Below are 25736 nucleotides of genomic sequence, written 5' to 3'. Positions count from 1 at the left end.
TTTTGGAGATTTAGGCTTTGTTCTTATCAGGTCTGGGTTTAAACACCAATAATTTCTCTGAAGAATAAGGTTTTAAAAGACTTTTCAAAAATCTCTTTTTCTTTTTTTGTTATTTTCAGCTGATGTCTATCTGCTTATTGAATTTTTATGGAAACAGAACAGTCCACATCAAAGTGAGAAATACCTAAGCAAACAACCCACTTAGAGTGGAGGTCCTGTGAGGTAATTTTATACCCACAGGCCATGGCATTTAGAAAATCAACCTTTTCCATTTTGAAAAGCCAAAGATCCAATTAATACCAATAAAATTATAATCTAGTCTATTAATACTATTAATAAACATCTCCACTAAAAAGGATAATTACAAACAGTGCACATATATTCTCAAACAAGAGTTCTAAAGCAACCAAAATGGCACCAAACAGTAGTTGGGGAGAAGAAACAAACAAAGACAAGATAATAAGGAAATATTTCAGCAGACTGAAGAAGCTCTTCCAAAAGATTCAAAAGGGTTACTTATCAATTCGAACTGGAAATTTCTAGGAAATGGAAGGAAAATGGTACCTTGAGCTATAAGAAGCCATGGGCCACTAGATGATCAAGAAAACACAATGAGCAAGTAACAAGATCTAGAGAGGTAGAACAGCACAATTATGGTACTAAAGAAAGAGTTTAAACCTTGAAAAGGTGTTACTGGTGCCAAGACAGCAGGAGTCAGTGACAACAGTCCTAGTAGTCCAGGAGGATGAATCTGGCCGTGACAGATTTCTCAGCTACTCTACACATGACATTAGCAGTTACAAACATGAATTAATGCAGATTTCAGTACACTGCAATGCAACATCTTACCTTGTCCAATCAGTTAGGATTGCCTTAGCTGCTTTTTCATGATCTGGGATCCCTCCCTTCTTAAGCTTTCCCTGTCGTTTTGCCAACAGTGCCAGAAACTCCATTGTGTTTTGATAGTCAGGAATATTGTAGTGCTGTGTAATCTAACAGTGAAAAACAAAAAAAAAGGCTATGTAAGCACTTTAGTTCAGAGGGCAACTCGGTCATTACGACACACCTAAAAACTACCATAGAAATCCCTCTGTTGTGGACCGTTTATGACAGGTGACAGAACAAACTGAATAAAAGCCACACTACTCATTAAGTGCTTTCGTTTCTTATAAAGAAACTTCATCAGAATAAATTCAATCATACAACCCAACATTTAAATACTCCTCCAAAATCACACTCCAGCAATCCCATTGAAGCATCATTAAACATGAAAATTCCCTTAAAGAGAAATACTTAGTTAAGACCAAAGTATAACAAACAAACAATAAAAGCATATGAATCATATAAATAACCTGTAAGTCCTAAGATTGTTATGTATTAAATATAATAAAATAAACATAAAAAATTACAATAATAATATAAAATCTGTCATCAAATGTCTAATTACTTCAACTTTAAAAGACAATTTATGGAGCAAGCCTCACTGATACCAGGGGCTTTCATGACACTAAGGTATATCTGCCATTTAAGCTCACATTTATTAAGGTGCTCATTATTAATAAAGCCCCTCTGATCTTTACTGACCTGCTCCAATATGCTGAATTTAAAAGAATGGGTGGGTAAGGACAAAATATGTTTAGCAAGGGCATTCTTTATATTATTTTTCTTAAATCCAAAAGGTGTTCCATATACCCTCTTTTAAATTTCCTGCTCATCTTTCCAATGTAAAATGCAGCACATTTTGTACAGCCAGCAGCATAAACCACCTGGGAAGACTCACATGTAAAATGCCCTTTTAATTTAATTTGAACACCATTCACCACCAAAGTATCCATCGTGAACATAAATGGACATTGAGTACAATGGTCAAACTTGAACATGCCTTTTTTCTTACAACATTCAAATTGTTTAAATTCTAACATATTCTTAAAGGATTTATCTTTTTTTATATACTACCATTGAACCACTACCTACCAAACATAGAATTCTGTTGTCACATGAGAACACAGTCCAGTTTTTCTTCAAGATGTCATGATCATTATAGCTATCCAAAGTAAATATAATAATAATCTCCTTTTATCTTTATTATTATTATGTTTATCTATTATATAAGATCATCAACCAAAAGCTGATTCCCAACTTCCATATCAGAAGTATTTCCAGCCAATATTGGTTTATAAAAACGTGCAACCTTTTTTGAACTACCTCTTCTTTTATATTGTTAAGAAAAGCTTCTAGGTAGCCTCTACTAAGAAACACAAAAATATTTTATTACATTCATACATGAAAGGCAGTGGTATCAGTAACCATCCTGGCTATTCTGGCTAGCTGATCTTTTACCATAGCCTTCTTTTGATGTATGGGGTGCCAACTGTTAAAATGCAAATAAAAAATTGCAAAAGTTTTCCTTCTATACACATTAGACTGAAAGCAACCCAAATCTCTACTTTTTATTAAATCTACATCCAAGAAGACAGTTCTGTCAATTTGTACGGGAAAACTTCAAAGATTCTGTTGAATTATTAATATAGTGCACAAATTCCTTTAGTCTATACTCTGTACCGGTCCACAAAATAGAAACATCATCCAGATAGCGGATGTAATACGACCATGATGTAACAAAAGGACTATTGAAAATAAATGTACCTTCCCACTGGGCCATAATCAAGTTGGCAAAAATGGGGGCACATGCTGCCCTCATCGCTACACCTGTAATTTGCTTAAAAAATTGAACAAAAAATATAATTATTTGCAAGAACCACTTCCATTAACTCTACTATTAAATTAATTCTCTCATTGGAAAAGCTTTTTAAGTCAAATAATTCTTTCATTCAAGCTAAACCAGTCCCATGTGAATATAAATTTACTACATCAATTGTCAAAAAAATATAATCATTATAATCTAGGTTGTTAATCTTGGCCAGGAATTCCCAAGAGTATTTACAAATCTGGAGAATACATGCTACACAATCTTTTAACAAGAAATCTAAACATTTTTTGCTATATAATGTGTTCTTGATCTATTGGCGTCTACTATAGGTCTGTCTGAAACTTGGATCTATCAAGCCTTTATGAAGTATTGGAATGCCAAAACACCCGGCTACAACTGGATGGTCATTCAACATAAATTCAAACTCATTCTTACTCAACTGCCCCTGCAAAAGCATATCTTGTAACAGCATGCCTACTTTAGAAAATGCTATATTAATCTCATTACAGACACTTCAGTCTATACATCAGACAATAGTAAAGAATTAATTTTTGAGCAATAATCTTCAGCACTCATCTACCAAACTACCCCCCTTATCAGGTTTCATAACTCTAACAGAATGGTCATCTGTAACCTTCTTAAGAAGGGCCATTTCTTCCCTTGATAGCTTGAAGTACTTTTTAACTTGTGGCCTATTTAACATATTTCTTATATCTAATTCACAAAGCCTTTCAAATACCTCAACCAACAAATTTGGGGGGGGGGGGGTTAAATATAATAGGTCTCTGTAAAGTTGCAACATTAGGGGCAGTCATATCATTATTAAAGCAAGAAAATAGGTTTAACTTATGACTGCATAGCTTTAAGTCCGTTAACACACTTACCAAGTTAGCTGGCCTTGCAGGAACAAGGAACTCCCCACAATTTTATATCTATGTATACCAACTCCGAAATCACCATACATTGGAAAAAAGGGGGATATTCAGAAAAATGGCATCTCAGACTTAGAACATATAAGCCCATTCTTTCGGCCATTCAGTCTCTGTTTTGGGACTCACTATCTCAACATTTCAAATGGTTACTGTCTTGGGAGTCTGTATACCTGTACCTCCACCATGAAAAGATATGAAGATTATGACAGAAATAAGATACATCTTTTGTCAAATTTGCCCAAATAATGTGGCTAGCTTCCACACAGTTGCCTCTCTTACTCCACTGTTCCATACTTTCCATTTGCTGTCCAAAGCAACGCTGAGTCTTTCTTATGTCAAAACTATGCAAATGCCTTAGGTAATGCATTCTAATGACCTATCATCATCTCCACAAAGTAGTACTTTCTCAAATCTAACTTGAAAAGCCTTTCCAGCTGCCAGCCATGATCACTTCCCTTTTTAATGCCTTCATCTTCACTTCAACCACTCCCAAATGTCCTCAAACAAAGCGGTGTGTCCAAATCATATCCAGCATTTCTACTCCCTCTTCTAGTGCACAGATTTCTTTTCATATTGTAGCACTTCAATACATGTTACCATCTGGGCAACTTTTTACTGCATGCTTTCTGCCAGCCTAATTTTTCTTAATATGTGCAGGCTTCACACTATACAAAGTACTGCTTTTACAGTGTTACCAGTGCCCTGTAAAATGGAAAGATAACCTCAGCATCTCCAGGAGGCAGTCTCTGCTCCTAGCATCTTATTACCCTTCACCACTGCTGTTTCATACTACATGCTATGATTCAGCTTAAGGATAATTCTTATCCTCTATCATTTTCCACCTCTCTCTCTCTCTCTCTCTCTTTCTTTCCCCTGTTTAAAGTAATCCCACCAAAAGTGTGCATTTTCCATGTTCTCTACTCTTCCACCAAGTGTTATGCACTAAATCCCCAAGGCTTACAATACCAGCTCTTGCAGTTTTCTTAGGAGATCCCATCTATGCCTACTATCACACCAATCAGCAGAGCCATAACTAGGACAGAGTGAAGGGGGAGCAAGCTGGTATGAGGCACAACTGGCAGCTCAAGCTGGTATGAGGCACAACTGGCAGCTGCCTATGGAGCATGAGTGCAGTACTGGCATTTATTGATAAAGGAGAAGGCGATATATGCATCCATATTTGCCAGCCACTCTGTGCCTCCTGTAATCTACAGATCTATGCAGTGCCCCAGAACACACACACACACACACACACACACACACACACACACACACACACACACACACACACACACACACACACACACACACAAAGCCAACAGAAAGAAACTTTTAGTTATGTACTTACCATAACTTTAGATGTTTGGGATCCATCTCGCCTACATTCTGTACTGATGGGCTCGGAGCCGATCCCTCGGCTCCGACTCGGCACGCTTATGCTATAGAGCGAGGCCTCTTATTGGCTGAGCTATCTTTATCCCAGGATGCACCACCACTAATCCCCCAGATCTTGTTTGTCCGCATTCATGCACACATGCACAACTTGTTTATATAACATTGTTAGATGTTTCAAGATGAAACAACAGGATTCGGACCTTCTGATATCCTCTGATCTCCAAGGAAGGCGGAGGAGGGTGGGTTATTAGAATGTAGGAGATGGATCCCAAACATCTAAAGTTATGGTAAGTACATAACTAAAAGATGTTATGTGATCCTATCTCGTCTACATTCTGTACTGATGGGACAGCGTCCCTAGCACCTAAATCCTGGGTGGCTCATTGGAAAACACTCCTGAGCACTGTGGAACCAAATGAAGCTCGTCCTCTAGATGCCACATCCAATTTGTAGTGGGAAATGAAAGTGTGCGGGGAAGACCATGTAGCTGCAGCACAAATGTCACTAATGGCAAGCTTGGAATGAAATGCTATCGAAGTAGCCATAGCCCTTGTAGAATGAGCTTTGACAGAGGTGGTAAGCTCTTTGTTAGAAAAGGAATAAGCTTGAGTAATACAGTCCCTGATCCATTTGGCAATAGTGACCTTTGTGACAGGTTTGCCCAATTTATTGTTTGCAAAGGAAACAAACAACTGATCTGTCTTCCTTGTTTGTTTGGTCCTGTCTAAATAAAAACGCAACTGCCTGTGAACATCTAGTGTGTGGAATATGAATTCCGCTTTGTTAGAATATTTTGGAAAAAAGACTGGAAGTTCTAACGATTGCTGTAAGCAGAAACTGGAACAAACTTTAGGGACAAAGGAAGGATTTGGCCTGAGAGATACTCTGTCTTTGTGGAAAACCAAGTACGGGGGTTTTGCTGACAAAGCTTGAAGCTCTGAAACTCTTCTGGCAGAAGTAATTGCCACCAGAAAAGCTGTCTTCCATGACAGAAACTTTAGATCACATGTAGCCGAAAGGGGAAGGAAGTCAAGGAGCATAACACTATATCGAGATCCCATGGAGGTGCAGGATGAGAAATCGGAGGTCTTAATAGAGCAGCACCTTTCAAGAAGGTCTTACACAATCTGTTGCTCATTAAAGGTGGGTTTATGGATTCGTGAAAATTGGAAATCGCTGCCAATTGGACCTTGATGGTAGAGACTGAAGAGCCTTGATTGAAAAGAGAAGTTAAAAATTTTAGTACTTCTGCCACGGGAATAGAGATGGGGTCCAGGCCCCGGAGTTGAGCCCAAATAGCAAATATTTTCCATTTGCTAGAATACAGTTTCTTTGTAGCAGACGTATGGGCCGAAGATAATATGTGTACAACCTCTGGATCCAATGTATGACTCCTGACTATAGTCGGAAGAGGAGGAGCCAAACAGTCAATTTTAAGGTGTGCAGGGACTGGTGGAATAGTCCCGACTGATGAACCAAAAGATCTGGGATCTGATCCAGGAACCATGGACCTTCCAGAGCATATTTCCGAAGGTAGGGAAACCATACTTGACGAGGCCAGTAAGGAGCAATTAAGATCATTTTGCTCCCCAAGAGAGATGCCTTTTGAATCACCCTGGGAAGGAGAGGAACTGGAGGGAAGGCATAAAGCAAGCCTGTGGGCCAGGGACGGACTAGTGCGTCCATGGGGCTCTTCCCTGGAGCCGGGGTTAGAGAGAAGAATTCTTTGCACTTCGCATTCAGAGGAGTCGCGAAGAGGTCACAACACAGAACTCCCCATTTGCTGAAAATCTGACTTGAAACTGTCATATTCAGAGACCATTCGTGAGGAGAGAGGATGGTTCTGCTCAATCTGTCGGCTATCACATTGGACTTGCCCGGTATGTGAGTAGCCACTAGAAAGCATTTGGTCGAGACTGCCCATTCCCAAACTCTCATGGCTTCTCTGCAAAGAGGATAGGATCTGGTCCCTCCCTGTTTGTTCAGGTACCAGACAACTGACATGTTGTCTGAGTGAACGGCAATTACGCCCTGAGGGAGATAATCGTGAAGGGCTTAAAGGGACAGAAGTACTGCCCTCATTTCTAGGATGTTGATATGAAGTAGGGTCTCTTCTGGGTGCCATTTGCCTTGGACTGACCTGCCCAGGGAATGCCCCCCCCACCCCATCTGGGAGGCGTCCGTGGTCAAAGTGGCCGCGGGAGGAGGAAGAACAAAGGGTCGTCCCTGATCCAAATTGGAGGGCACTAGCCACCAGCGAAGGTCCCGTTTGCAAGATTCCGTGATCCATATGAGGTGACTGAGAGGGAGTTCCTGAAAGGACCACTGAGCTGAAAGAAGCCACTGGAGAATTCTCATGTGCAACCTTGCCAAGGGGACTAGAAGAACCGGACCATCCTGGCTGGAGCTTTGGACCTGGGAAGTAAGGCTCGAACTTGAGTCTGTATGGTTTGTATTCTGTCTGTAGGTAGATAGACCCGCATTCGGTTTGAGTCTATCTCTACCCCTATGAATCTTATTCGTTGAGATGGCAGCAACACAGACTTTGGCCATTTGAAGGTGATTCCCAGGGAACTGCCCAGTGATATAGTGGCTTGAAGGCTCTGCAGTAGTAGATGCCTGGAGGTGGCAGTTAGGAGCCAGTCGTCTATATACGGAAACACCTGGAATCCTAGACTTCTCAGGTGAGCAGTCACGACTGCCAAACACTTGGTGAACACCCTGGGGGCTGTGGTGAGACCAAAGGGCAGCGCACGGAACTGAAAATGACTGCCTCCTAGGCTTAAGCGCAGATGTCTCCTGGACGCTTGATGTACCATGATATGGTAATAAGCGTCCTTGAGATCTATGGAGCACATCCAAACACCCTTCTCCAGCAATGGGAGAATGGTTTGTAGGGTGACCATTCGGAACTTGGACTTTCTGACTGAACGGTTTAGGATGCTGAGGTCCAAAATGGGCCTCAAGTCCCCGGTCTTTTTTGGCACCAAAAAGAATCCTGAGTAAGTCCCTAATCCGATCTGGTCTGCGGGGACCGTTTGGATGACTCCTTTTTGCAGCAGCTTTGAAACTTCTGAGGCTGCAGTATCCCGTTGACTGGGTGGTGGGTCCGGGATTTTTTTGGACTGAGGTGGGGAATGAGAGAAAGGGATGGTGTAACCTACGGCGATAATTCGAAGCACCCATCGGTCCTGAGTGATACCTTCCCAGGCTTTCAGGTGCTTCGAAAAACGACCCCTGACTGGCTCCGGAGCTGCACAGTCGGGCAATCCCTCAGGGACTGTGAAAAGCTGAAGAGCCACGAAAGGACTCGCGGTCTCCAGTGTTGCGAGGGCCTCTGCCGCCTCTGGGACGGCGTCTTCCTGAAGAATTTCCCCCTCCTCTGCCTCTGGAAGGGGGATCATCCTGCTGAGAGGGGTAAGGCTTCTGAGATCTACGGAACCACATTTTCCCTCCCCTTTTAGCCTTGGGATAATGCCGAAAGGGAGTGGAAAATCGTGCCCCTACGGCAGTCAGAGTCTTACCCTCCTTTTCGCAGCGGGTCAGTGTGTCCTTTACCTTGGGTCCAAACAGGGAGGACCCATCAAAGGGGGCGTCGGCAAAGGAAGACTTAAAGGCCTCTGCGAAATGACACAGGCGGAGCCAGGCCTGTACCCGCCGCTCTACTCGCCCCTTCGGCCGCATAAGAAATGAGCCTCATGGACGAGTTTGAGATGGACGACATTGTAGCCAGCTGAGAGCCAACCGTCTGGGCCAGCTCCTCAGGCAGGTTACCCAAGAGGGTATCGGATAGTTCTTTAATCAGATCCCTCTGAAATCTAGTAAAGTGCGTAAGGTAGTTCAAGGACCTTAATGTAAAGGCTGCTGAACTCAGGGTGCGCTTTCCGTACATATCCATGCTCCTAGACTCCTTATTAGGAGGATGGACGGACGTCGAAGCCTCTGCTACATCTTGCTGGGTAGCAGATGCCACCACCAAAGCATCTACAGCCACACCTTTAGTTAGAAACTCTTTTTCAAGGGGTGCCGAGAGGAACTTATTCGGACGAGCAGGCACCGGTTCCACAGAGTCTGGGTGTTCCCACGCCCTTCGACAAATCAAATCCAAGAGCTCATCGAAGGGCGGAGACACCCAGGAGGCGGAGGGCTGAGCCCCGAAGGCCTTCAGGAAAACAGACTCATCAGCAGAAGGGGGTTTGGACTGCCAGCCGCCTCGTTGTTTTAGGGCTTCCAGGATGTCTGCAAAGGAGACATCATCCGAGGATGACTTAGGGGACCCTTCTGCATCATCGAGATCAGTGTCTGAAGTAAGAGACTCATCAGGGGAGTCAACGTGCTTCCTCTTGCACGATCTCTTCCTGGGGGGTTCTTCCGAAGAGGCTTCAGAAGGACCTCCAGGAGGGGGAGAAACCCCAGTGGGGGTAACCTCAGGCCCCAGGGCTCCGCTGTCTAAGGACAGGGGGACTGCCAAAGACCCAGTCTCGGTATGCAGGGAAGGAGCTGGGGAGACCGTGGAGGTAGCCAAGGAAGATTTGGCTAATGCACTCCTCATAGCCCTAAAGGCAAGACCACCAGAGTCCTGGGAGGGTCCCACCTCCGTGGCCACGACAGTGGACGGCACTCCCGCCGCCGATGCACCAAGAGGGAGACTTGGGACCGAAAACATCAATCCCGAAGCCTCCCCCCCAGGGCCGACGGAAGAAGTCCGTGTACTGAACTCCGACCCAAGAGCTGGAGTTGGAGCAAGGGTCGGGCCCGGCCCTAAAACCTCCACCGGTTCCACCACCACCGGCTCCAACGGTGCCGAGGCTGTTGGAGGAGGAACCATAGTAGGGAAGTGGACCATCGGCTCCGAAGCCGAATGGGCTGGAGCCGAAACTAGCTTTTGGAACACCGGAGACTGGAAGAGTCTAAGGAGCACCCTGTCGATGTCCGAATCAGACATCTTGGATGATCTGGAGGATACCGATCGGGCCCGAACCAATTTCTCCATCAGCTCCAAAGGACTCGGGGACCGGCTCCGAATGGACTCTACCACTATCGGCTCCGAGGGAGATCTCAAGGCAATTTCCCTCGGTGTCGATAAGGACTTCGGCTCCGAGGGGGAAGAGTCTGAGCCGGCAACCCTTATCGGCTCCAATATCAGTGGAGCCGATGAAGGTGACCCGCCTCTCGATGCCCCAGTCCTCGGCTCCGAAACCAGAGGGGTCGAGGCTGGAGGCATCGAGGCAGACCATTCCGGCCTCGGCTCTGAAGTCCGTGGAGCCGATGGAGAAGTCTGCTTAGATTTTTTAGCAGTCGGTTCCGACTGACTGGTCGGAGCCGACGCTTTCTTCTTTTTTGAAGGCGAAGGAGAGGAAGACAAAGCTTCCTCGAAGGATGGCTTAATTAACCCCTTGAGGATTAATTTGTTTTTCCTCTCCTGGAGGACTCTTGATGAAAAGGCGTGACACACGCTACAAGATTCTTGTAGGTGCTTGGCGCCTAAGCAATAGACGCACGAGGAGTGGTCGTCCGTTATGGACATTTTATAACCACACCTCGTGCACTTTTTAAACCCGGAGGGTCTATGCTCTTTGGACATACTACTTTCGAAAAACAGTACCTGTATAAAGAGAAATACAACAAACTAAATAGTTCAAAAACAACAATATAAAAGTTTTTTTTTTTTTTTTTTTTTACACAATACAGTGACCAAACCACACAGAAAGAGAGAGAGTCAAGACCCTCTAACTTAAACGGGCACTTGACCCACAAAAGAAACAGTAATAGGAAAGCAACAGGGGAAGGCCCCTCTAACTAAAACGGGAAACCTTCCCTGACGAAAAAAACACAAATTTCTCAACAAAACTGATCAATACACACTCGTATGACAACAATAGCTGTTAAAACAGCTTTTGGGTTTAAAGCAAGCAAATTTCTGACAGGAAAAAGCCTAAATAAATAGTACTTAGCCCAGCCAAGTTGAGACCACGTCTAAGCTTGTAAGCGGCAAACGAGATCTGGGGGATTAGTGGTGGTGCATCCTGGGATAAAGATAGCTCAGCCAATAAGAGGCCTCGCTCTATAGCATAAGCGTGCTGAGTCGGAGCCGAGGGATCGGCTCCGAGCCCATCAGTACAGAATGTAGGCGAGATAGGATCACATAACATCATGAATTCCAAAATACAAATCCCTCTAGGCCTCACCATTGTCAGACAAGTGGAAAGGTGGGAGGGTTACTTATAGTTGATGGAAATGAACCATGAAAATTGAGCATTATGTTAGCAATGCAACCTAAGAATTTTACATCATTCACCTAGTCCACTTGAAGATCTAGAATGGAGTCCCAAGGTCTTCCTCTTAGGTGGCATCAAAGCAACATACTGCAGACAAAAGTAGCCTCAAAGGCTGACCTTGACATCATGTTCATTTTATAGTGTCTTTCAAATCCATGAAAAAAGCCCATGCCAAGGCAATACCCAACATTTTAAAGAATGTCTAAGAGATTGTTAATGCTCAAGTAGAATGTGCCTCAGGTTCAGTATGCAAACTTTGGTAAAGCAATTCAAAAAACACCTACACAGTGAAAGACCAGAATTTTTTGGCCCAATCTATTTGTTGTATAAGAGACAAGCAATTGATCATCTTTTCTGAAATCTTTTCTTGTGTCCAAATAAAAGAGCAATTACTTGTAAACAACCTCCTTCTCTGAATACTGATATAAGAAAAAAGTTGACAGCTTTTCTATTAAAGTATGTCTCAATGGCTACACTGAAGAAGGACTAGATGTCTGAAAGCTTTGCTTATGTTGAATAAATTGTTTTGCGCTGTGAAGTGTACTTTGCTGCTTATCAATTGTTACCTTCCTCATGAAAGGTTAGTCTGCACTGGCAATCTTTTTTGTGAAAAATGAGGAAAGTACGTTTGTGTCACACTTGACATAATTGTAGATGTCCGAGTAGATCAATGTTGTAGTACTGATTCTTGGGTCTTTCTGCAATGCAGAAGCCTGTGACTAGCCCGATTTCCAGTCTTTACATAATCCCTAGCCGATGGACGTATGAGGCCACTGTTCGGGCATCAAGGTATAAAAAAGTGTCTGTCAGCACCATCTTCAGGTCTTTCTAGGCAATGAAAGGCAGCCTGATGTCTGAGAACAGCATGATCTTTCCAGATGTCTGAGTTTGACAGTGTAAGTATTAGGCAATACAGGAAAAGGATGGGATGGTAATGAAGCACGGAGCTATCTGCCAAAATCCTCTTTCCCCCATGCCTTAGCAGGGAAGGAAAGAGGTCAGCAAATAGAGGAGTTGGAAGCTGGGAGTTTGTACTGCAACAGTGATTTACTTGAACATCTAAAATTATTGTAAGTGCGACACAACTGTACTATGTCCTTCAAAGTCAATGTTGCAATACTGATTCTTGGGAGGACACCCACAGCTACAGTTTGGGGGTTGGTAATCTGCTGGGACTTGGGAAAGCAGATTTTGTAGTGTAGCAGTAGCAAACCTTGTTCTAGCCCTTGAGGCAATGCCTAGGTGGTAGTTTTCTGTAAATATGTGCATTAAGTTCCAAGTTGCAGCTTCTAGGATGGCCTGGGTAGAAACTCCTTTCGGGAAGGCAGTGGAAGATGCCCTGTGCCTGATTGAATGGTCTGTGATATGGCTAGGAAGAGGTTTGCCATGGTGAGTGTAACAGAACTCAATGCAATAGGCTATCCATTTGGAGATGGTTTCTTTGGAGACAGCTCAACCGTTTTCCTCTCTGTGAAAGCCACCAACAATTGCTTTGCTCAATTTAGGGTTTTTGTCCTTTCTAGGTAGTACCTGATTTGTTAGTACACACCCAGAGACTGCAGGATTTGTTCTACTTATTTCTGTGCAGTAAGAAAGAAAACTCGAAGGTGGATGATCTGTTTTAAAGAAAGTCCTTATACCACCTTAGGCATGAAGGATGGGTTTGTTCTGACAGTTACCCTATCCACGTGAAAGAAAGTGAAAGGCTCTTTGCACATAAGAGTTGTAGTTTTGAGACCCACCTTGCTGAGGTGATAGTTATTAGTAAGGTAGTCTTCCAAATGAGCATCTGTAGAGGGGCAGATGCTGCTGCCTCAAAGGGAGGCAAGGTGTTATTTTCTAGTACATAACTGAGATCCCATGTAGGAACTGGGCTCTTTCTTGGGAGCCTTAACTGAATGACCACTTTCAAGAATAGATTTAGGTGGGGGTGAGAATAGATAGGTGGGGAACAGGAAAGGCAAGCTGAGACAGAAGATGAATGCATCTTAATACTCTACTAAGAAAGGCACTGGCTAAACAAACCTGAAAGGTATTCTGGGAAAAATTAATGTCTGCCTGAGGAAAACTGGTGTTCCTGCTGTGGCACAACATGGAAAATGTATTCCATTTTACCAAGTATAACTTTATGGTGGTCGCTTTCCTTGCCTCCTTCAGGGTAGTTAGAACTTTAGAGGAGGAATTTACATTTTTTGCGTCAAAACCCAATCCTCCAGGCTGTCAGTTTAAGTGTGGCCAGGTGAAAATGGAATACAGAGCCCTTGGCCTGGCTGAGGAGATCTGTTTCCTGCATGACTGTGTAGAATCTCCATTTTCCGAGAGTCAGGAGTGGGGTGAACCAGTGCTGTCTTGGGCAGAAGGGGGCTAGGAGGATCATGCTTGGCCTGTCTGACCTGACTTTTATCAGCATCCTGGGAATCCGAGGTAAAGACAGAAAAGATTACAGGAAAAGGTTTGTCTATTTGAAGAAGAAAATGTCCATTATCTATGTCCTTGCCTGTTGGGTTCTGTAGCAGACCCTCTGCAGTTGTCTGTTTTGGTGAAAGGCAAAAAGGTCGGCTGAGGGAATTTCCCAGTGTGATGTTAAGTCCAGGAATACTTCTCTCTTCAGCATTCCTTCATTGGGGTCTAGAAGATACCTGCTAGGGTACTGCTCTGCCCCAGAATGAAGAATGCTATAAATGTTAGTCTTAGTTTTTGTGCTAACATCTAAATCTTCACTGCGAGACTGCACAAGGCTAAGGAGAGGGTACCTCCTTGTTTGTTTATATACCACATCACTCTGGTGTTGTCTCACCAAATCTGTAAAGTCCCTGGGGCCAAATTGTGTTGAAAAGCTTTTATGGCTAAGTAAACAGCTAACACATATTTTTGTTTTATGTGCAGCTTCCTCTACTCTGGTGTCCAGACAACCTGTATCTTTATGGTGCCTAGGTGAGCTCCTCAGGCTATATCTGAATGGTCTGTGGTGATGGTCTTGTCTTCCTGAGAGAGAGAACTTAACCCATGGACTCTGTAGCATTGTGTTTTTCTACTATAGTAGCATATTTTTTAAGCATAGAAGAAGAGGTACAAATCTCCAGAGGTTGGGAGAGCTGTTTCCCAGTACGTTTAATGAACAACTGAAACTTTCTCATGTGTAGCTTTCCAGGGAATCATGAGCATGTAGGATGTCAGGTAACCCAAGATCCTTAGAAAATCCCTGGGTGAGATCTGTTGCTTTAGCAGCAAGGTGGTCAGGTAGTTTGTCAGGTAAGATATCTTGTCCCGGGGAGGAAGGCTTTTGCTGCACAGAATCTATGAGTGGCCATCCAAAAAAGAATCTTTGTCTGGGGTAGAGTATGAGACTTGTTGAGATTTAAGGTGAGACTTACCTTTTGGAAGCAGTTTATGGTGACCTGCAAGGCATTTAAAGTCTCTGTTGTGGATTTTCCCTGAATGATACAGTCATCCAGATATGGCTGAATATGCACTCTTATGGTTCTGCAATGGGCTAGAAATGAAGCTAGGCGTTTGGTGAATACTACGGGAACAGCAGACAAACCAAATGCTAAAACACAGAATTGGCAGTACAAACCTGCAGGTATTTCTTTGGGTCTCCAGGTGCCTTTTTTCTTGGGACTAGATAATTCCTTGAATAGAAGTCTTTTCCTTCCTGACCTGGAAACAGGTTGAATGGATACTTGTTGTGGCAGGTCTAAGAGGATTGCAGATAAGATGTTCAGCTGGTCTTTCAAGGGTTTTGGCATGCCTAGAAAGGGGGGAATTTCCCTGAACTGAATGGAATAAACCCCTTTTCTATGATGCAGAGTACCCACAGGTCTTTGGTGATGAGCTTCCATTGATGTATATAAAGAAGGAAAGTCTTTCTTCCAGAGGGTTGGCAGAGGGTGGGGTATGGGGGGGTTAGTTAGAGGTTGAACGTAGTCACAACTGTTTTCTGTGATGGGTGGGCTCCTTGGGAGCGCCAGGGTCTTTGGGTTTGCTTTGTTTGCCATCAACTACACCGTCTGAATCTCTTAGCATGGGGAGGCCTCCCCCTTTTCCTCTCTAGGCAGGAAATGGCACAGTTTGGAAGGGTAAATTCTATGATACCTAGGAGTAGGTGAAAGGTAAAATTCTTTCACTGTTCTTATTTGTTTTCCTTTTTTGTCCAGCTTTTCAAATATTTTTTGAGCTGGGCAACCAAAAATGAACTCTTTGTCTAGTGGAACATCCAGGAGTTTGGCCTTCACCTGGTCTGAGAGGGGCTGTTTCCAGAGCCAGGCATGCCTGTGAATGACCGAACCTGTCGTAGCTGCATTGCAATCTCCTGAATTTCCTTAGACAAGGTTTTGCCAGAAATAGTCTCTGCCTTACAAATCATTTGGTCTTGTAGGGACTCTAGGAACCTTACCAAAAAAGTGTGTGTTGGGCACCCAAACAAAACTCAAAAACCAAGAAAACAGTGCCTTCGACCAAGAATTACTCCTCCAAACTCAATAATACCACTGGTTTTATTAACAGAAAGAACGACATTAACGCTGCTTCCACTCAATTGCGTTTTCGTCCAAACAGGACTTCATCAGATAAAATCATGTGTCAAAAAAATCAATTATATACTTTTACCAAGTTAATTAATTAAAACTAATCCAATGAAACCACTCTATTCCATTTGAATTCACCAAATCACCTTCCATATGGAAGTTCATGAATATTCATTAGTTTAACGTGCATTAGTGCTTGTGTCTCTTTACCTGTCTAAAAACTCCCTAAAATGTTCAACATTAAGTAAATAAATATATGTATATAATCTTTTCACCTAATAAATACATTAAAAACACATTAGCTGTAAAACTTAAGTAAATGAAAATTAAAACCATTTCTTACAATAAAAATACTAAGAATCCATTCATATTGACAGCTTTACATAGCATTAGTGCCTAACTCCCTCTAGTGTTTACTTGTTATTATTACAATTAAATTTTATTTGCTTTCAATTTTAGTAAAGACACTATGGATAAATAATCATTTAAGCCCGGTTCCCTTCCTGCTTCCAAACTAACCTGCCACCATAATTCTTTACTTTCAAGAATGTCTTCCCAAGGGCCACCTCTAATGTCCAATTTGATTTGTTCTAACACTATAAATTGGAATCTATACCCACTACAAACCTTACTATGTTTGAAGAGTGCATTAGTTTATTTACCTCTAGTGATGTCATATGAATGCTCATAAATCCTTTTCTTCAAACTTCTTTCTGTCTTACCTATATAAAATGATTGACATTTCTCACATAACACCAAATATACCACTCTACTGGAATCACAATTATAAAAACCTTTACTTATAATTTTTCTTTGTCTACTATTAATAAAAACCTCACTTGTATTCATAATGTAAGGGCATTGTTGACATTTACCACATTTGTAGGTTCCTTTCCTTTTGTTAGTTAACACTGGGTTATTAAATCCTGTTTTTTCTATCATGCTCTTCAAATTTGGTGCATTTCTAAATATTATTTTAGGTTCTATCTTTCTTATTTCATCTATGTCTGTAAGTGACGAAAAGGTGTTCCATTCTCTTTCCAAAATTTTCCTCAGGTTTAAATTTACCAAATTATACTCCACTATTAAACTTTTTTGATATCTTTCCACCATATTAGTTTCTTCTTTGTTTCCTTCTTCACTATGATTATTTAATCCAATCCCTTTAATGGGATAAAATCTATTACTTCTTCCTTCTTCTACCGCTTTTCTCATTTTTTCTACAAAATGCATGCAGAAAAATGTTTTGAAGGAGAAGGAGTGAGATTTATGGGAAGACAGAAATTGACCAATTTATGTAATGTTGGATTGATGATAATGGTATACGAGAATGTATGTGATGTATAAGGGTCTATATCACAATTTTGAACTTATTGTAATATCGAACCCAAAAGTCCGAAATCCAAAAATAACGAAGCCATGGCACATCGATTTTTTCCCAGGGAAAAAAATCATTGGGCTGTTTTTGGGGCTTTGGTATTTCCTCCACTACGATGCCATCTCAGAGTTGGTATACTTAAGTAGGGGGTGTGTGGGGGGCACACCATCCCACACTGGGGGGTGTGGGGTGTGGGGGCAAAGCCCCCCACTTTAGTTTAAGTTTAATTTTTTTTTATGTCACGGAACAGCGATTTTTTTCCCTGGGGAAAAAATCACTGTTCTGTGTTTTCGTTATTATTGGGTTTCCAACTTTTGGTTTCGATATTACGTTCGAACTTATGTTAGCTCGACGTTGTGATATAAACCCGATGTATAATGTTTGTAACTGTAAACACGTTAACATGGTTTGTTTTCTTCTATATAAATGTTAGTTTACCTAGATATTATGTGAAAATTCAATAAAGGTGATCTAGACTCCATTTACAAAGGCTTGCCTTCATCCTGCTCAGCTTGTCTACCAAACAGTTTTGCTTCTGATGGGATGTAGGTTGCTTGTAGAGTGAGATTGTGCTGTGAAGCTACATCCTAAGCTAGCCATGTATGCAAAGGGGGTAAGACCTGTTTCTCCCTTGCTTGTTGATGTACCACATGGCTGTGGTATTGTCTATAATAACTTGAAGAATTCCAGGGGATTAAAGATGATTCAGAAAACTGAGTACTTTGATCACAGCAAACATCTCTTTTTTAAATTTCCCCAAATCTTTTGGGTTTCTAATACCATGACGGGAATGGACCTCATACCTATCCTAAGTCAAAGTATGATTAAAGTTCATGAAATTAGTATAGTTCCAATCTTTGATGTCCGCCAGATGTGCTCTTTACAGCACCTGCAATGCGCCCAGTAATGACTCCTTCTGCAATTCATATGAAGTTACATGTAATGGTAACATATCTAAATACGACTGTAGATTCTTTTTTATAACACCTGTTGATCCTACTACTATTGGAACTGTCTGGATATCTTTCTTCCATATTACTCTCGTTTCTACCTGCAAATCCTGATATTTTATGACTTTGTGTCTCTCTGTACGCAAGACACTAGTCACTGGGTGTAGTGATTTCAATGATCAATGCTACTTTTGTCTTCTTTTCATGAACCACTATATCTGTTTTTCTCAGATCTATCTTTTGAACTGTTGGTAATGGGTGATCCCATGTGATGTAGGCTTCATCATTTTCTATGATGCTTTGTGGATCATGTTTCCAGTGTTTTTTTTATGCTACTTCAACATTATAATGTATGCACAAACCCCAGAGCAACAGTCTTACCACATTATTATGCCTTTCAATATATAGTCCTTCTGCCATTGGTATGTCACAGCCAGCAACAAGGTTTGCAACTGTTTCCAATTCTGTTTTACAAAACCTACGTTTCTCCCATATGTTCATTGGACTCTGTAAACCAACGAGTATGTAGTGTACTATCTTGGGCCACCAATATTAACCTTTCATCTTTTGGTTTAAATTCGCCTCTCCTTAACCATTCCTGTGTTCAATCCTGATCAATATGAGGTCATTCCAGGAGGTTTCTATACTTGCAACTATATGCATTTTTCCACATTTCTTGCCTTCTCATTTGATCCTTTACCTTATATCCTTTCTTTTGTTTTTTGGCACATTCAGTTGCTGTTTGATTTTTATCTACTTCTGGTTGATTTCCATTCCTACCTGACACTGATATGCTTCTGCTAGACTGAGAAGGGAAGTCATCTTAGATTTATTCTCTTCATGTTTTAAAATTTTCACCACGTTTGGATCTTGTGAGGTCAGCGCATATATGTATGCAGTCCCACGATTGCAGATCTATACATGTGAGCAATTTCAAGGAGGCCCATTCGGAACAGGGAATATATAATCTTGGTATGCACTGATTTTTATAAATCATCCGATGAGCATGAAGCATCCTTCTTGTTTTCCTGTCTAATCTATCCAACAGATTTTGGGGCCAGCCAATCACTCCAAAACTGTAAGTTAGGACAGGAAGAGCAAATTGGTTTACAGCTTGAACTTTGTTCCTAGATATCAACACTGTTTTCTGGATTAATTTAAGTCTTCTAAAATATTCCTTACTGAAATTTATTCGCATTTATTCATGTTTTATTGTTGATCCTTCATCAGTTCCCAAATATTTATGCACTCCCTCTTGCTCAAGTTCCAAAATGATGTTTTCTTGGTGCTACAGCTTTCCTGCTTTAAAGGTTGCTTTTGCACATTTATCAAGACTAAATGAAATTCTTATATCATCTGAAAATTTTTGACTACTTGCAGTTGTGCTTTCAGTTCATCTGATGCGGTATATAGTTTTAAATCATTAACAAAGAGAAGATGAGTCTTTACACTTTGTTACTTTCTACGAGCCAAATTACAGCCGTGACCTAATCTGTTAAGCAGACAGCTTAATGGGTTAAGGACAAGGCAAAAGAGCAGCAGTGATAGAGAGTCACCCTGAAATATCCCCCTTTGGATTTTTATCCCCGGAATAATATTGTCCTTTATCATGGCTTAACTGCAAAGTGATTTGCCATTATTTCACGGTCGCTGTGATGTAGTTTATTAGTGTAGGGTGTATCTTGTACATTTTTAAGCACTCTTTAATCCGTGAATGTGGGATACTGTCACATGCTTTTTAGTAGTCTATCCATGCCATGCTCAGAGTCTTCCCTTTTTTACAGTTCTCCACTATGACTTTATTTAACAACAAATGATCCTTTGTTCCACATGACTTTCTTTTATTGCCCTTTTATCCTATTGCCATAATTGAGTTTTCTTCTAAATGACTATAAACTCTGTCAGCATCAATTCCAGTGTATAGTTTATATGTTGTTGGAAGGTACGTTATCAGTCTATAATTTTGAGGGTAGCTTGCAGGATCACTCAAGTAGGAGCACTGCTTTTCCTGTTATTAGCCAGGGTGGTGTCTGTTCAGGGTATTCACATAATTCGTTCTTACTCACGAATAAATCTTTATGCAAAGATGTTAACACTTTTAGCCAGAAATTAGGTACTGCATCTGGGCCTGAGGTTTTCCAATTAGAAGCTTTTCTTAACTTTGTTTCAATCTCTCTTGCCATTACTTCATCCCATTTCATATCCTGTACATTTGAACTTATTATTTTTTTCTTTTACTTCTTCTATCCATTTAGCATCTTTATGTTCCACAGGATCTTTATAAATACTTCTCCAAAATGTATCCATGTCTTTTTTTTTTTGGTGGCCATTCAATTCCTTTTACCTTGTTTCCCAATTCTCTATAAAACTTTTTGGGGTCATCAATAAATTGTTTATTTTGAACTTTTCCTTTATATTTTCCAGTGCATCTTCTAAGTTTTTCTTCCGGCACTGATATTTTTAGTTAATTATTTGTGACCGTGCATGATAAATCCTGATCCATTATAATACTGTGCATTGCTTTTATTACGTCTATCTTTCTGGGTATTTCTGTTGATCTGTTCCCTATTCTACACTCTTCTAACAGTGGCACTTCTTGTCTTAGCTGCTTTATAGTTTTCCCTATTCGATACTTCCATGATGGCATTCAATTTCTCCCCATCCTTTCCCTTACTACTCTGTGTTCTTGTGGTAGGACTTTATCGGTTATTAATTTGGCTGCACAGTAATGTATCCTATTTACTTTTCTTATATCACATGAATTTCTACGGACAGTCCTAATTAGTCTTCATTTGTTTTATAAAACCTCTAACCTTTTGGGTTTTATTGACCTTGTGCAGTCTATTTTTCTCACTGATCTTAATATGTCTATCCACCTCTATTAAATCAAGTAACTTCTTTTAGATAATTTTCTTTTAAACTGAAGGCACATTCTTTGTTTGCCTTTTCTTACGGGGATCCTATAGAAAGTTCCCGAGCTTCTTCCTGCGAGACGTTCTCTTCAGTTTCACCCGGTGTTGTCTGTTGCTCTTTCATATGGGAACTCACTGACCTATCTCTCAACAGTACTGATTATGTCAGAGTTGCCACCTTTTCCCTTTCCTTCCCTTGCTGTATAGCTCCAACCGAACCTTTGTACTGGCTTCATATGGGAGGCTCCAAAGTACCTTCAAATGTCATCTCCTTTATGTGCTAGTATATGTTCTTGGTTACGTAAATGCCTTTCACTTTTAACCATCCTGATACTGCTACCCAGGCAAAGTCAGAAGCATCTGTAGTGGCTGACTGCTTTGCAGCAGGAGAAGGGGGGACCTAGACTGCGGGATATTTGCTGACTCCACTGAGTTCTCTTCTGACAACTCCCAGTACTGGGAATTGAAAAGATAATGGGTGTTGGTACTGAGACCAAAGAGACTTCAGTTAACACTGCATCTTTCTCATGTGAAGTCTTGCCAGAGGTATCATGAGAATTACAAATGTCATAAGACCCAGAATCCTGAGGTATTCCCTTTCAGCGACTAAATGCAAGTGGAAACCCTACAAATTGATCTAGGTACTGATCTATTTTTTTTTCATGCAGAAGAGCTCTTTGAAATGAGGTGTCTAGCAGACAACTCAGGAGCACATTTCTGTGGGATAGAGTCAAAAGAGACTTGAATGTCCTCTTGGAATCCCAGCTTGTGTAAGAGGTCTCTTACCTACATCTGAGATTCCTGACACTGAAAAAGACTCTGCAAAGATAAGCAAGTCATCTAAATATTGAAAAATATGGATACCCTGTAGCCTGCAATGAGCTATAACTGGAGCTAGTCACTTTGTAAACATTCTTGGTGCAGTGGATAGACCAACGGTTAAGGTAGAGTACTGATAATGTGATCCACACATAAAAAACCTTAAGAAATGTCTGAAGTCTGGATGAACAGGGATGTGATAATTAGAAGTTATGTACTCACCATAACGTTCCATCTGAGTAGGTGACTTCATTCGGATGCAACCTGTGGGTATCGGATCCGATCTCGGATCCGAGCCGGCAATTCAAAAGCTTAGGCTCCGAGCTCCTAGCTCCTCCCTCTTACCCATAACCCCTTGCCAAGCCCTGACTGACCTCAGATTGAGTTTGCCTCAAAATACTGACCACAGTATACTAAAACAGCATAAATACTCGCTCTATAAAGGTCAGGGGGATGGAGGGGGGGATGGTTGCATCCGAATGAAGTCACCTACTCAGATGGAACGTTATGGTGAGTACATAACTTCTAAATCTGAAGTAGGCAGACTTCATTCGTCTGCAACCTGTGGGACAGAGTCCCTAGCTACCTGAATCTTGGGCGGCTGTCATGGAAGGATGTTCCGGAGCACCGCTGAGCCAAAGGATGCTCTTCCTCTAGAAACAACATCCACCTTGTAATGAGAAATAAAAGTATGAGGCGAGGCCCAAGTAGCTGCCGCAGATATCATCCAACGAAACACGGGACTTAAAGGCGGCTGACGTAGAAACTGCCCTAGTAGAATGAGCCGTAACCCTCTGAGGAGCAGGTCTGCCTGAAGTGTCATATGCCTGCAGAATGCAATTAACAATCCATTTAGATAGAGTGACTTTAGACACTGCTTTACCCAGAGCAAATTTAGCAAAGGAGACGAACAGCTGATCTGATTTCCTGTGGCCAGCTGTCCTGTTAATATAAAACGTAATTGTCTATGAACATCCAATGAATGCAATTTGTATTCTCCTTTGTTTGAATACTTGGGAAAAAGACAGGCAGATTGATTGACTGGTTAATATTGGATTCAGAAGAGACCTTCGAAGAAAAGATGGATTGGTCCTGAGGCACACCCTATCAGGGAAGAAAGAAAGATAAGGCGGTTTGACACATAGAGCCTGAAGCTCAGACACCCTTCTGGCTGAAGTGATAGCTACCAGAAAGGCAGTCTTCCAGGAAAGGTATTTTAAATCAGCAGAAGCTGCAGGCTCGAAGGGAGGAGCAGTAAGGGCCTGCAGGACTAAAGACAAGTCCCAAGGTGGTACAACCTCCTTGACTGGAGGCCTTAACAAAAACTCCTTTGAGAAAGGTTTTGCATAATTTCGCTGTCATAAGGGGAGCTGTGTCCTGACCAATGTGATAATGCGAGATAGCCGCCAATTGTACCTTAATCGTGGAAGAACTGGCCCCTTGATGAAAGAGGTCTGTTAGAAAATCTAGCACCGCAGAGATAGGTGCTGAAAAAGGATCCACAGTTCTCTGTCCTGCCCATATAGAGAACCTCTTCCATTTACTCCGATAAACCTGTCTGGTGGAAGGTTTATGAGCAGCCACCAAAATGGCTTTGACCGGTGAAGAGATACCGGGAGTCCTAATTAAGGTTGGAATTGGAGCAGCCAAGCTGTCAACTTCAGGGTCCAGATTGGGAACTGGCATTCCCAGAGGGTGAGAGATGAGATCCGAAATTGGATCCAGAATCCATGGTGGATTGATTTTGTGAGACCATCTGAAGGGAACCAAGGTTGTCGAGGCCAGAATGGGGCAATGAGAATCATTCTGCTCCCCAAACTGTTGGCTTTCTGCAGAAACCTCTGCATCAGAGGAAGTGGAGGGTAGGCATAAAGGAGACCGGGAGGCCAAGCATGCACCAGAGCATCCTCGGGAACTCCCTGGTGGGGAAGCAGAGCGAAGAAATTGTCGCATTTGGCGTTTGAGGAGAAGCGAAAAGAGCGCAGCAGGGTTGCGCCGAAGCGGCGAAAATCTTCTCCGCTACTTGAAGATTGAGGGACCACTCGTGTGGAGAAAGGATGGTGCGACTGAGCTTGTCCGCAAGGATGTTGGACTTTCCCGGAATGTGCGTTGCTATCAGAAAGCGTTTGGTGGAAATTGCCCATTCCCAGACTCTCATGGCCTCTCGACAAAGGGGTAAGACCTGGTTCCTCCCTGCTTGTTGATATACCAGACTACGGACATGTTGTCTGTCTGAATCATAATAGTCCCTGTAGGGAGAGCGTGGTGAAGTGCTTGCAACGCTAGGAGCACCGCCCTCATTTCCAGGACATTTATATGCAATGGCGTCTCTGTGGGATTCCACGTGCCTTGGACAATCTTTCCCATAGAATGCCCCCACCCGAGGCAAGAAGCGTCCGTGGTCACTGTGGCTCGGGAAATGCAGCGCAAAAGGTCTTCCTGCTAGGGGCTCCGGAGAAAGAAGCCACCACAGAAGGGAGTCCCTGCACGCTCTGCTGACCGCAATCGGGGCGTTTAGCGGCGAAAAAGAGGAGACCACTGAACTTGAAGGGTCCATTGAAGGACCCGCATGCGTAAACGGGCATGAATTAGAAGCGGGATAGCTGCCGCCATAGAACCTAGGGCCCTCAGGACCGAAGCTGCAGTTGGAGATGGTTGAAGGATTGCTGTCACATGACACCTCAGGCTGACGATACGGTCTGGGGTGAGGAAGGCTCGCATTGATCTGGTGTCTAGTCTTCCTCCTATGAAATCTATAATTTGAGTTGGATTCAGAAAAGATTTCTCCCAGTTGATCGTGATGCCCAGCCTTGGTGCTAGTTGAAGGAAGTAATCCCTGGCTGAGCACAGAAGATGCCTTGATGATGCCGTCAGGAGCCAGTCGTCCAGGTACGGAAAGACCTGTAATCCCTGGAGCCTCAGGTGGGCCGCTACCACCGCTAACACCTTGGGAAACACCCTGGGGGCTGAGGTGAGACCAAAGGGGAGGACCCTGAACTGATAATGACTGGCTCCCAGCCGGAAGGCTCGCATTGATCTGGTGTCTAGTCTTCCTCCTATGAAATCTATAATTTGAGTTGGATTCAGAAAAGATTTCTCCCAGTTGATCGTGATGCCCAGCCTTGGTGCTAGTTGAAGGAAGTAATCCCTGGCTGAGCACAGAAGATGCCTTGATGATGCCGTCAGGAGCCAGTCGTCCAGGTACGGGAAGACCTGTAATCCCTGGAGCCTCAGGTGGGCCGCTACCACCGCTAACACCTTGGGAAACACCCTGGGGGCTGAGGTGAGACCAAAGGGGAGGACACTGAACTGAGAATGACTGGCTCCCAGCGGGCGAAGAAACCTCCTGGATCGTCTGTCCATCCGAATGTGGTAGTACGCATCCTTGAGGTCTATGGAACACATCCAGTCGTTCTCCCTCAAAAGGGGGAGTATAGATTGCAGGGTGACCATCCGGAACTTTTGCTTGGTTACTGACAGGTTCAACAGGGAAAGGTCTAAAATTGGTCTTAAGTCCCCCGTCTTCTTTGGCACCAAAAAGAACCTGGAGTAAAACCCTAATCCGGCTTGATCTGGGGGGATGCGCTGGATGGCTCTTTTTCCTAGCAGCTGCTCGATTTCGATAGATGTATTGGATACAGATCTGAGAGTGGCCATTCGGGTGGAGTAAACCTGTTTATCCTCACTCGAAATGGACTCCGGGGGAGATGCAGCGTATTCTTTAATCAGATCTCGCTGCATCCTAATGACATGTGCCATGTAGTTCAGCGCTCTCAAGGAGAAGGTCGCTGAACTAAAAACTCGCTTCCCAATGCGATCCATCGAACGGGACTCCT

At 42.6% G+C, this 25736-nt stretch overlaps 1 protein-coding gene across 2 annotated transcripts in view; it reads right to left on the bottom strand.

The window, feature by feature from the left end:
- Positions 1–25736, bottom strand: part of GNL3L (G protein nucleolar 3 like) — a 509739-nt gene that overhangs the window by 238284 nt on the left and 245719 nt on the right. For both annotated transcript variants that reach the window (XM_044080108.1, XM_044080107.1), the window contains exon 11: positions 850–992. In XM_044080108.1, coding sequence (XP_043936043.1) covers positions 850–992 — 143 coding nt within the window. The remainder of the gene's footprint in view (positions 1–849; positions 993–25736) is intronic.

This window comes from Protopterus annectens, chromosome 8.part0 (assembly GCF_019279795.1).
Source record: "Protopterus annectens isolate FY-2018-M chromosome 8.part0, PAN1.0, whole genome shotgun sequence".
NCBI lineage: Eukaryota > Metazoa > Chordata > Ceratodontiformes > Protopteridae > Protopterus > Protopterus annectens.
Note: the sequence above shows the minus strand (reverse complement) of the source record. Positions and strands in the feature narration are given on the sequence as shown.